The sequence below is a fragment of the Trichomycterus rosablanca genome, chromosome 1, assembly GCF_030014385.1.
Source record: "Trichomycterus rosablanca isolate fTriRos1 chromosome 1, fTriRos1.hap1, whole genome shotgun sequence".
Lineage (NCBI taxonomy): Eukaryota > Metazoa > Chordata > Actinopteri > Siluriformes > Trichomycteridae > Trichomycterus > Trichomycterus rosablanca.
Genome location: NC_085988.1, coordinates 27,491,016 through 27,504,244, shown reverse-complemented (window position 1 = coordinate 27,504,244; position 13,229 = coordinate 27,491,016). Strand labels below are relative to the sequence as shown.

General features: G+C 39.8%; 1 protein-coding gene across 1 annotated transcript in view; it reads left to right on the top strand.

The window, feature by feature from the left end:
- b4galnt4a (beta-1,4-N-acetyl-galactosaminyl transferase 4a) overlaps positions 1 to 13,229 on the top strand; it is a 277,540-nt gene that overhangs the window by 188,506 nt on the left and 75,805 nt on the right. The window contains exon 7 of the mRNA XM_062997332.1: positions 9,075 to 9,142. Coding sequence (XP_062853402.1) covers positions 9,075 to 9,142 — 68 coding nt within the window. The remainder of the gene's footprint in view (positions 1 to 9,074; positions 9,143 to 13,229) is intronic.

The window sequence follows — 13,229 nt, the reverse complement described above, 5'->3', positions numbered from 1 at the left end:
CAAACAGCAGCAATAGATGAGAGATCGTCTCTGACTTTACATCTACAAGGTGGACCAACTAGGTAGGAGTGTCAGTGGACAGTGAGTGGACATGGCATTTTAAAACTCCATCAGCATTGCTGTGCTGAGAATCATCCACCACCCAAATAATACCTGCTCTGTGGTAGTCCTGTGGGGGTCCTGACTATTAAAGAACAGGGTGAAAGCCGGCTAAAAAAGTAATAGATGAACTACAGTCAGTAATTGTAGAACTACAAAGTGCTTCTATATGGTAAGTGGAGCTGATAAAATGGACAGTAAGTGTAGAAACAAGGAGGTGGTTTTAATGTTATGGCTGATCAGTGTATATGAGACAGTTGAAAATTAACAGGCAGGGAACAGACAGTAGATGGGGTCTAAGAAAACAGAACATAAACAGAGACACCTAAGAGGCTAAAGCAAAAAATCTCTGCATATGTTACAGAATTACTCAACAAAGTACAAATGATTTCAGTCATGCTCAAATACAGTAATGAAGTACATAATACAGTCCACCCATGGCCTCAGGATTATAAAAGTGTTTACTCCATACAAGTGTAGAATATGGAGGTTGCCAATAATAATTGAGTAAAATATTTACCTGCAAGTGGAAATGTACTGAAATTATTGCCTCGTGTATGAAACCCGTATGTGTTCAATCAACAGTTCTACTCCTAATCCCAGGCAGAATACGAGCTGTACTTGGCAGAGGAATTAATTCACTTTGGCCACAATCACAACAGTGTGTTTATGCCGACAGCGGTGGAAAGTGTGTGTGATGTTCCAGTGAAAGTCCTACTAATGATGAAAGTGGATGTGAGGGCTTAGTGTGGCTCAGGACCTTTGATGAGTGCTGTGTACATTTCCATAAAGTAACAACAAAGCAGCCTTTGAGACAGAACCTCTGCCGCATAGCGTATGTACGGCACCATGAGACTGTGTGATGGTTTATCCAAGTGTAAGACGTTGACTAAAGTTCTCATTTGAAGATTGTTAAAGAGAAACACAGATTGCCATGCTGCAATGGGACCTTAAAGCTTCCTGTTTAGTGGATGAGGAGAGCATGGGCTTTAATTAGAGTTTCAGTTATTTTATCTCACTAGGGAGGAACTGAACAAGGGCTCTGCAAAATACAAATCAGCAGAGGATACACATAAACAGCATTTTAGGTCAATTTATGAAAAAGCTGACATCACGACGTCAGCTTGGCATATGGCCGGTGCTGTTTTGCTTGGTTGCTGTTGTGACAGCAGCATGCATCCTGACAAAACAGTAGCCTTACGACATTGTGTACTTTTGCTCTCCTTATTTAAAAAATACCTTCTAAAATTTACCTTGTAAACCTTGTAAAATGTGTAAATGTATTTGTAAATATAAACAAATTTAGAAAATGATGCATGCAACACACTAACAAATATGACAGAAGCATGTTTACCACTGTGTTGCATCACTTGTTTTATTAATTATACATTTATAATTATATGTTTGGAAACTGAGGATACAAATTTTTGCAGTTTTACAAATATAATTTTTGCCCATTCTTGCTATATACAAAACTTTAGCTGCTCAACAGTCCATGGTCACCGTTGTCTGGTTTTTCTCTTCATGATGCCCCATTTTCAAGAGGAGACATATCTATAGCCATGGATTCTGTAGGACAATGCATTGTCTTGATAGCAGCCTATGTGTCTCTAAAATCCCAGTATATGTCTTCCATGTCACCAGTACCTTCACATAAATGCAAGTCACCTCTGCCCTGAGCACTGTTGCACCCCCATACCATGACATATACACTGATCAGCCATAACATTAAAACCACTTCCTTGTTTCTACACTCACTGATCATTTTATCAGTTCCACTTACCATATAGAAACACTTTGTAGTTCTACAATTACTGACTGTAGTCTATCTATTTCTCTGCTTACCCTTTTAGCCTGCTTTTACCCTGTTCTTCAATGGTCAGGACCACCACAGAGCAGGTATTATTTGGGTGGTGGATCATTCTCAGCACTGCAGTGACACTGACATGGTGGTGGCGTGTTAGTGTGTGACACTCCTACCTAGTTGGTCCATCTTGTAAATGTAAATTCAGAGACAATCGCTCATCTGTTGCTGCTGTTTGAGTTGGTCATCTTCTAGACCTTAATCAGTGGTCACATGACGCTGCCCACGGGGTGCTGTTGGCTGGATATTTTTGATTGGTGGACTATTCTCAGTCCAGCAGTATCAGTAAGGTGTTTAAAAACTCCATCAGCACTGCTGTGTCTTATCGACTCATACCAGCACAACACACACTAACACACCACCACCATGTCACTGCAGTGCTGAGAATGACCCACCATATATATATATGAGAAAGACAAAGGAGTAGGAAGGTGAAGGTGAGATTTGGAACGTTGAACATGGGCACTACTACTACTACCACTACTACTAAAGGGAGAGAGATAGATCTTATGATGGAGACATATCAGGATTTAAATAATATGTACATAAGAGACCAGGTGGAAGGGGAGTAAGGCTAGGAGCTTCAAAAGGTGTGACTGAACTGTTCTACCATGTTGTAGATGGGAGGAGAAAAGGGGGAGGTGTAGTTTTGTAAAAAAATTAATCAAAAATGTAGTGGAGGTGAAAAGAGTGTCTGACACTCATCTGAGTGATGAGTGTTACTCTGGAAATTGGAGTGCTGATAAATGTTATCAGTGCATATGCCTCACAAGTGGGTTGTGAGATGGAGGAGAAAGATGATTTCTGGAGTGAGTTAGATGAAGTGGTGAAAAGGGTACCCGAATAAAAGAGAGTTGTGATTTGATCTGACTTCATTGTAGGCATGTTGGTAAAGGAAATTAAGGACTGAGGAGGTGTTGGGTAGATACAGTGTTGAGGATAGGAATAAAAGGGCAGACAGTGGTAGATTTTGAAAAAAAAAAAATGTCTGCCGTAAACCCATATTTTAAGAAAAAGGAAGAGCACAGCATGACCTATAAGAGCGGGGGGAAAATGGACACGAAGGAGTGTAAAAAGGACTTGACGCTGGGAAGGATATACCTGTACAGAAGTTTTAGAATTAAAAAAAAAATGCTGATGGTAATGTGTTGACAATTGTGGAGTTTACTGAAAAGGTGGAAAAAGTGGATGAATAAAGAAAATAAGAGAGAGAGGGTTGGATAACTGATATAGTGAACAAGTTTGAATGCCTCCAGCGAGAAGGAAGTGAGGGCAGCAATAAAGGAAAATAAGAGTGGAAAGGCAGTTGGCCCAGATGCCACACATGTGGATGCATGGAAATGTTTAGAAGAGATGGCAGCTGAGTGTTTAACTAGATAGCTTAACAAATCTTGGAATGTGAGAGGATGCCTATGAAGTAATAAGGTAATTGTTCTGATTTTTAAAAATAAGTGGGATTTGCAGAGCTGCGACAACTACTAAGGCAAAGTAATAGAGTAGTGGAAGCTAGGCTGAAAGAGGAGATGATGATGAATGAGCAACTATATGGTTTAATGCCAGCACCAAATATGTGATGTTTGCTTTACAAATGTTGATGGAGAAGTACAGTATAGTGAAGGCCAGAATGAGTTGCATTGTGTATTTGTAGGTCTAGAGAAAGCTTATGATAGAGTGCCAAGGAAGGAGCTGTGGTATTGTATTAGGAAATCAGAAGTGGCAGAGAAGTATGTGAGGGTGGTGCAAGACATGTTTAAAGTAGTGTGGTGAGATTTGCAGTAAGAATGACAGACGGGTTTAAAGTGGAATTGGACCTGCATCAGGGGTCAGCTCCGAGTCCTTTCTTGTTTGCAATGTTTATGGACAGGCTGACAGATGAGGTTAGGCAGGAGTCTCCATGGGATATGATGTTTGTAGATGACATTGTGCCTTGTAGTGAGAGCAGGTTGAGGAGAGCCTGGAGGGATGGAGGGATGCATCAGAGAAAAGGGGAAGTTGTAAGGATTTGAGGTGAAGAAAGTGGATGAGTTTAAATACTTGGGGTCGAGTGTACAAAGTAATGGTGAGTGTGGTAGAGAGCTAAAAAAAGGGAGTGCAGACCGGGTGGAGTGTGTGGTGTAGAGTGGCAGGAGTGATTTGTGATATTAGGGTATCTGCCAGAAAGAATAGGAGAGTTTACAAGACAGTACTGAGGCCTGCTATACGTTTTATGTCTTGGAAACAGTGGCACTGACTAAGAGACAGGAGAGGGAGCTGGAGGTGACAGAATCGAACATGCTGGGATTCTCGTTGGAAGTGATGAGGATGAACAAGATTAGGGATGAGATCATAAGAGGAACACTGCAGGTAGTATGTTTTGAAGACAATGTTAGGGAGGAGAGATTGAGATGGTTTGGGCATGTGCAGAGGATGGGTGAGAGCTCTATTGGAAGAAGGGTGCTGAAGATGGAACTGCCAAGCAGGAGGATAGAGGTAGGCCAAAGAGGAGATTTAAGCATGTGGTGAGGGAGGACATGCAGGTGGGTTGGGATGACGATATAAAGATGTTTCTGGTTGGTCAGCCAGACTGGCTTACTTATTCCAGTTTTGTTGTTAATGAGTTATACTAGTTTGGCAATATGCATAAAAGCACCCCAGAAATGCATCTTCCAAAATGCACTGTAAACTGACACAGCAATTTACTGGGTCAAAACCCAGATAAAAAAATTACCTGCTAAATACAGTGCTTAGTTATGTGTAAACAAAAGCTGACAGATAAGCAGGAAGGAAAAATTGCGGTGAGTAATATATACCGATCAGCCATAACATTAAAGCCACCTCCTTGTTTCTACATTCACTGTCCATTTTATCAGCTCCACTTATCATATAGAAGCACTTTGTAGTTCTACAATTACTGACTGTAGTCCATCTGTGTCTCTGCATGCTTTGTTAGCTCCCTTTCATGCTGTTCTTCAATAGTGAGGACCCCCACAGGACCACCACAGAATAAGTATTATTTGGGTGGTGGATCATTCTCAGCACTGCACTGTGTCTAATAGAGTGGACAGTTAGTGGACACGGTATTTAAAAACTCCAGCAGCGCTACTGTGTCTGATCCACTCATACCAGCACAACAGACACTAACACACAACCACCATGTCATTGTCACTGCAGTGCTGAGAATGATCCACCACCTAAATAATACCTGCTCTGTGGTGGTCCTGTTGGTGTCCTGACCATTGAAAAACAGGGTGAAAGCAGGATAAAAAAGTATGTAGAGAAACAGATGGACTACAGTCAGTAATCGTAGAACTACAAAGTGCTTCTATATGGTAAGTGGAGCTGATAAAATGGACAGTGAGTGTAGAAACAAGGAGGTGGTTTTAATGTTATGTCTGATCAGTGTAAATTTTAAAACAGTAAAAATACACCTGGAAAATACAATGAAATCAGCTTTTTGGATCAATTGTATCTATACAAAGTGATGTAATGTTTTAAGAGAATGTATTTAATGATGGTCTGTGTAGGTTCTCAGTCATCCAGGTCATGGTAGCCTTAAGTGCTTGAAATGAAGACAACTGGACCTCTCTATTTTACGTTTTAAGACGTTTCACCTGTCATCCAAAAGGCTTTCTCAGTTCTAAAAGCTAATGGGGAGTTCCTGGTATTTAACCTCTAGGGTGTCACTTGAAGGTGGTCCTCAGAGTCGTTGACCCACCCTGCCAACATGTGAGTTGTTAGGAACACAAGTGCGGACATATGACACATTTGAGAGTCGTCATGTGAGTGTACCTTCTTTTTTAAGGGCAAATGTATGACTGAGTCTTGTCCTAATTGTTTAATGATTATAACAATGCAGTACAGTTGCAACACTGTAAGCTGGAACATACTAATCTCCTGATTTATTGTTCTTCATTTAAACATAACCAGGTTTGGTTTGAGGGGGGCATACTTTAGTTCCATCGGTTCTATTATATATGGGATTGTTTTGTTGTTTGTCGATTACACCATGTTAAATTGCTATATGGAGCTGTTATGTGTGAAAGACAGAAAGACAGTGAAGATAAGCAGGCATTTACACAGGTTATGAGTGTGAAATGGGCATCAGAGCTACTGAGACTGAGAGAGACTGAGGGATAATGGCACTGAGAGAAACCCCAATCCAGAGAGGCTAAGAGATACAAAGAGAGACTGAGGTTAGACTGTGACAAACTAAGAGCTACTGAGCTATTTTTTCTGTCCTCTCTTTACTTTATCACTGTTTTTGTTGTTTTCTGTTACTGTACTTTTCTGTATTAATAAACGTATTTCTAGCCGCTCAGGTGGCGCAACAGTAAAAAACACACTAGTGCACCAGAGCTGGGATTTCAAATACATTGTATCGAATCTCAGCTCTGCCAATCTCAGCTGGGCGGCTGCACAAACAACGATTGGCTGTTGTTCATAGGGTAGGATAAGCCGGACAGGGACTCCTCATAACTGAGCAAATTATGACCTCTGCTGGCTGGTTGATAGCGTTTGCACAGCTGATCGGCATATGAACTCGCCTCCTGCAGGTGAAAAGATGCAGTCAGCTACTTCACACGTGTCGGAGGGGGCGTGTGACAGTCTTGCTCTTCTCAATCAGGGCGGGGGTCAGCTCCAGTGGAGAGGGAGCATAACGCAATTGGGTATAAATTGGATGCACTAAAATTGGGGGAAAAAGGAGAAAATGCATAATAAATAAATAAATAAACGTATTTCTGTACAAATACATTTTAATTCTCTTGTTATTTTATGTTGTTGTTGTTTCTCTTAAATTCTTCTTCTTTGTCCTTGTGTTTTTCTTTTTTTTTCTGTCCTATTGCATTATTGTTTCTCCTCAGTCTTCTTTCTTCTTGTCTTTTATTAGCTTTCTCTTCATATTCTATCTCTCTCTTTTTGTATTTTATTCTTTGTCAGTATTTTTGGCCTTACATCATCCATATTCTCCACATTCTCTACATTATTTCATTTAGTTTGTTTGTAGCTTTATTTTATTTTCTTACCAGTTTTTCTTTTTCTTTATTTTTCAATTCATCTTGTTCTGTTTTAAACTTTTTTATTTATTTCTAAGAACATTTCATCTCTCATTCCCTCTTATGCTACTGTCTTCTGTGATCTGTTGTCTTGCTGTGTTGTATCTGTTAGATTTGTTACAACTCATCTCTCAGAAGTGCCTGCCTGTTTCTATGTGGGTTTGTGTTAGGAGGTGTGTGTGGGGGGGTTTGTGTTGGTGTGTGTGCACAGTGTGATCATGATATACTGCTTTATGGCTCTGTGTGAAATGACAGTAGAGCAGAGTTAAAATGAAATGTTTTTTAATAGTGATTATCAGCCTCCCTGTAATTAGTTCTCCTCTTTTAATCAAAGTTCTGGCACTGTAGCTACAACTACTAATCTTCTTACCTACTGCATTGTTTAGAATTAGAATGAATGCCTGTATTTGTCATATATACATATACACGTGTACAGTACATTGAAATTATTTTTTGCAGAGCCCAGCTTGTTTGGAAACTGGGGTCAGAGTGCAGGGTCAGCCATTGTACGGCGCCCCTTGAGCTGAGAGGGTTAAGGGCCTCGCTTAAGGTCCCAGCAGTGGCTGCAGAGCTGGGATTGGAACTCTCAACCTTTCAGTCGATAGCCCAAAGCCCTACCCACTAGGCTACCACTGTCTCACTCTTTACTTTATGCAAGGGTTCTTTAAAAAGTTTCTGCACTTTTTAAACTCTATTTATTTAGAATTTCAAAAACAAATGACATCACTTTTCTTCAGTCACCTTCTGATGCATTTTTCCCAACACCGTACCAGCTTTTTAATGCCATCAGCAAAAATGTTTGTGGTTGAGCGCATAGCCACTGATGCACCGCTGCTTTTACATCGTCATCACATGAAAATCTTTTTCCCCTTAAAGCTTCTTTGGGATTCCAAAAAGGTGGAAATCAGATGGTGCTAAATCTGGACTATAAGCTCTCTCTCAGTCAGTCAGACACGACCAGTCACTTCTTCTCCCACCCTCACTGTTTTCAACCAAAATATGAAAGTGCGGAAACTTGTTGAAGATCCCTCATACATACAGATAAAATCATAATTATTCAATATATAAAATGAATTAACACACAATCTGGAAAAAAAGACATGTAAAATAGACAAAGATACAAAAAAAAGAGTAAAATAAAATCAGAGCGCGAGACCGTGAACTACCAAAAAACAATCAAATTTATGAAAAACAAGAATTAAAACATCATAAAAATCACAATAACCTCATTAAGACCAAAACTAACCAAAACATAATCTAAAAAAATCATGACAACCTGATAAAATAAGACTGAGCACCAGTCAAATGAACTAGCCCACCACCACAAGTTTGAATCTTAACTGTGCAGTCAACCTGGCTAGACATCTAACAGGCATAATTGGCCGTGCCTGAGGGAGGGTGGTCAACAGGGTTCTTTGTTGCTGCTGCAAATGCGACATCTTCTGGCTGGTTAAGGTGCCTGCACAAGAGGTGGATGTTTCACGAAAGGACATATTGTGACTCTACATCAGTGACTGCAAACATGTTAAAGGGGGTGCAGGGGTGGGAGTTGCATTCAAAATTTGGGAATTAATTATTTATTTATTTATTTATTTATTTATTTATTAGGATTTTAATGTCATGTCTACACACTTTGGTTACATTCATGACAGAAATGGTAGTTACACAAGATTAATCAGTTCACAAGTTTAATGTCAAACACATGGACAATTTTGTATCGCCAATTAACCTGTCTTTGGACTGTGGGAGGAAACCGGAAACACAGGGAGAACATGCAAACTCCACACAGAAAGGCCCCGGACCACCCCATCTGGACCTTCTTGCTGTGAGGCGACAGTGCTACCCACTGAGCCACCATGCCGCCCTTCAGGATTTGGGAAAGTGCACAAAAATAATAAAAATCAACAAATATTTAATGTTGCGAGGGCTTAAACCTTTATCATCTAACTGTATATGAAATAATTTACTCACACGTTCTAGACTGGTGTTTTACTCAACCCTATCTCTACATCAGCTTTCAATGTTCAATGTATTTCTTAAAAACATTAACTAACATTAAATTATTTTGATTGTTTTAGCTGGGGTCAGAATGGACAGCACCAGGAGAGTTTACCAAGTTCAGGTCTCAGGCTTCCAAGCCTGTCCAGTAAGTACACACACACACACACTCACACACACAAATTGCAATAGATTGTTGATACTGTCCTAATAATCTCACTTGTTCTTCATATACACCGATCAGCCATAACATTAAAATCACCTCCTTGTTTCTACACTCACTGTCCATTTTCTCAGCTCCACTTACCATATAGAAGCACTTTGTAGTTCTACAATTACTGACTGTAGTCCATCTATTTCTCTGCATGCTTTGTTAGCCCCCTTTCATGCTGTTCTTTAATGGTCAGGACTCTCCCAGGACCACTACAGAGTAAGTATTATTTGGGTGGTGGATCATTCTCAGCACTGCAGTGACACTGACATGGTGGTGGTGTGTTAGTGTGTGTTGTTCTGGTATGAGTGGATAAGACACAGCAGTGCTGCTGGAGTTTTTAAACACCTCACTGTCAGTGCTGGACTGAGAATAGTCCACCAACCAAAAATATCCAGTCAACAGCGCCCCATGGGCAGCGTCCTGTGACCACTGATGAAGGTCTAGAAGATGACCAACTCAAACAGCAGCAATATATGAGCGATCGTCTCTGACTTTACATCTACAAGGTGGACCAACTAGGTAGCAGAGTCTAATAGAGTGGACAGTGAGTGGACACGGCATTTAAAAACTCCAGCAGCGCTGCTGTGTCTGATCCACTCATACCAGCACAACACACACTAACACACCACCATGTCAGTGTCACTGCAGTGCTGAGAATCTTCCACCACCTAAATAATACCTGCTCTGTGGTGGTCCTGTGGGGGTCCTGACTATTGAAGAACAGGGTGAAAGCAGGCTAAAAAAAGTATGTAGAGAAACAAATGGACTACAGTCAGTAATTGTAGAAGTACAAAATACTTCTATAAGGTAAGTGGAGCTGATAAAATGGACAGAGAGTGTAGAAACAAGGAGGTGGTTTTAATGTTATGCCTGATCAGTGTATCATACCCTAATAATAAATCTATCTGCAGTCCAGCACTGGCTCTGACCGAAACAATGCTTATGTAACAATGCTTATGTTTGCCTGGCTTATTTCTTGTTATAGATGTTTTTCTGTTCATGTGCCAGTAAGATATCTGCACACTGCTGAACCGATGTGGGCTGGCCTTCAGTAAAAATTGCCTTCATTTTTGTAACAAGGGACTGCCTTATAATTATTTTCTTCTCATTAGAAGTTATTGTGGGGAAGCTGGCTAATGATGAGTTGCCTCGCTGTGCTAAACAGTAATGTAAATGTCTTCATTTGCAACTTGCTAATTTTGCTGTCTTAATGTAAATTAGAGTCTCCTTACTTCAGGGATTCACCCACAGTGCACATGAACAGGCTCAATAGCTTGTTTTTGCTGTATTGTTTACATAATCAAATTTAATTTGGATTATGTATAATTAAAAGGTCAAAACAACATTGTTTAAAATGCAGTTTCTTTAATTTGAAGAACCTCTGCACCCAGTGCCTATTTCTGTTGATTTAGACTCTCTTACTTAAACTGAAGTTACTCTGGTGGTTAAAAGCCTGCAGCTTGGCGCCGCTCAGGTGGCGCAGCGGTAAAACACACGCTGAACACCAGAGCTGGGATCTTGAATACATTGTATTGAAACTTAGCTCTGCATTCTGGTCAATGATCAATCAATGATTGGTCTGTTGTTCAGATAGGGGTGGAAATTAAGCCAAATAGGGTCTCTCTTATAACTAATGCAGTTACGACCTCTGCTGGCTGATTGACGGCGCCTGCACATAGAAGGGTGCTGCCAGGGTGTGTCTCTCTGTACACAGTGCTGATCCGTATTGCACTCGTCAAAGTGTAGGTGACAAAATGCATACAGCTGCTGCCCACGTGTCGAAGGGGCCGTGAGTTAGCTTCGTTCTCCTCAATCAGATCGGGGATCGGCATTAATGGAGAGGAAGCATGATGCAATCGGGCAATTGGGTGCGCTAAAAGGAAGAAAAAGTGGAGAAAATACATAAAGAAACAAAATATATACAGTATATAAAAAAGCCTGCAGTTTAACAAAGCTATGATGATTTGGCCAATAAAGGGTGGCGTTAACATGCTTCTTTGGTGTATCGTGAAAATCTGGTGCAATGTAGCAAACTGAAATATTGCTTCCCATTTTTGCTTAGAAATAAATTTAACCAGGCTGTTGGAAAGTATTCTCTGTAATCCAGGCTGCAGGCATTCTGTAGACTGAATAAACTGATATGATTGTGTTCTTTAGCATGCACTGTGGTAGGTACTACTCGTGCCAAGGGTTGCTAATTCTAGTCTTTGTAAAAGCACAGGTTGCATTGTGTCAAAGAAAACCTTGTCATTAAGTCAAGCCTATTTTAGGTGAGTGTCACTTTGTAAAGTATTGCTTGTACTTCTCATTTTGATATTTTGGGATGGCCTATAAGAGCACAGTCAAGGATGGAGTCAGTTTTAAAAGTCATGCTGATTAATTAACTACAATTTTATTCTAATATAGGCTGCAAAATAAATAAAAACTAAAATGAAGAACCAAAACAATGTTCTTTATTTGCAAAATGACTTGTTATTGACGGCTATATTTTCGTTCTTGCTATACTTTTGTCCAGTATGGATGGATGAAGGCAGCATTTACAGATAAATACGTTATTTGGGCTAAAATTTTAGTGACCCCATTTAGAGTGGAAGAAAAAATAGCACCTCTTAGGTCTTAAACCTTCTTATCTGTAAAGAGTGTAGTATCCTGTTTATATGAGGGAGTAAAAGTGAAAGACTTGACCAGCAGCAGCAGTTTTGCTCCTGATGTGCTATGGTGATGTAACAGGAGCTTCATTTTGTATTTATCCTAACCTGTGTTATAAGTCACAGGTAAATCAAGCAAAATGAGCTTTAAAATCTGATCAGCCTTTAGTTGAGAGGAGCCTGTTAAAGTGCTTTAGGCGACTCTTAAGGATGCCTTATGTTCAACTCCCCCAGAGGAACGTCCTATTAAAAATAGACCATAAAGCAAATCCAAGGAACAAATGGGTAGCCCTCAGGAAAAGCTGTGATCTGTAAATGAGAATAAAGAAATCTAAAGCCTTCATTTTACTTTTTCTACCACCCCTGCCAGCTGCAGTAGGATTATAAACATCTATTTTGCTGCTTTTCAATTTTCCAATAAGCATCTTACTATACAATGCCCAACATTTTTACTTTCACTTATCACTTTAAAAATGGGAAGTTTTGGTCATTAAAGTGTAAAGCATTGATAATTCTATGTTTAAAAATTCATTCAGATATAGCAGATGTTAAAAAGTCCTTTGCAAGTCTTTCCGACAGCCAACATTAGAATAACATTGCAGTAAATTACTAAGCATGACTTTCAAAATTAATTGGCAAAGCTGTACACATAAAATCAGAAAATACAGAATGTATTTATTTAACGAGTTACGAACAAGGATGGCCTCAGTTTTAAAGCCTCTCAAGGACTATTACTGCTACAAATTCATTTCTTTTTTGGCACTGTCACCTTTGGCTTGCACATTCAGGACCCACCAAAGAACTGCAAAAATACATCTGCTGTGATTCCTAAAAGATAAATGACACTGTCCACAGTCAAGTAATTTTTGTCAAGTAATTTGTTTAACTTTTAAGGTAGCCTTCTAACATTAAGTTGCTGGAATTTTGGCCCTTTTCTTCTGACAGAACTGATATAACTGAGCCATTTTGTAGCCTCCCTGCTTAAACACGTTTTTTCATTTCCTGCCCATAAATTTTCAATGAGACTCAGGTCAGGACTTTGTGATGGCCCCTCCATTACCTTGACTTTTTTTGTCCTTAAGCCATTTTGCCACAACACTTTGGAAGTATGTTTGGGATCGTTGTCCATTTGGAAGACCAATTTGGCCCAAGCTTTAACTTCTTGGCTGATGTTTTGAGATGTTACTTTAATCTCCACATAATTTTTCTTTACCATAATGTCATCTATTTTGTGAAGTGCACCAGTCCATTCTACAATAAAGCACAACAATATGCTGCCACCTCATGCTTCACAAGTGTGACGGTGTTTCTGATGGCCACCTTTTTTCTCCATACATAACGATGGTCATTATGGCCAAACAGTTCATTTTTGA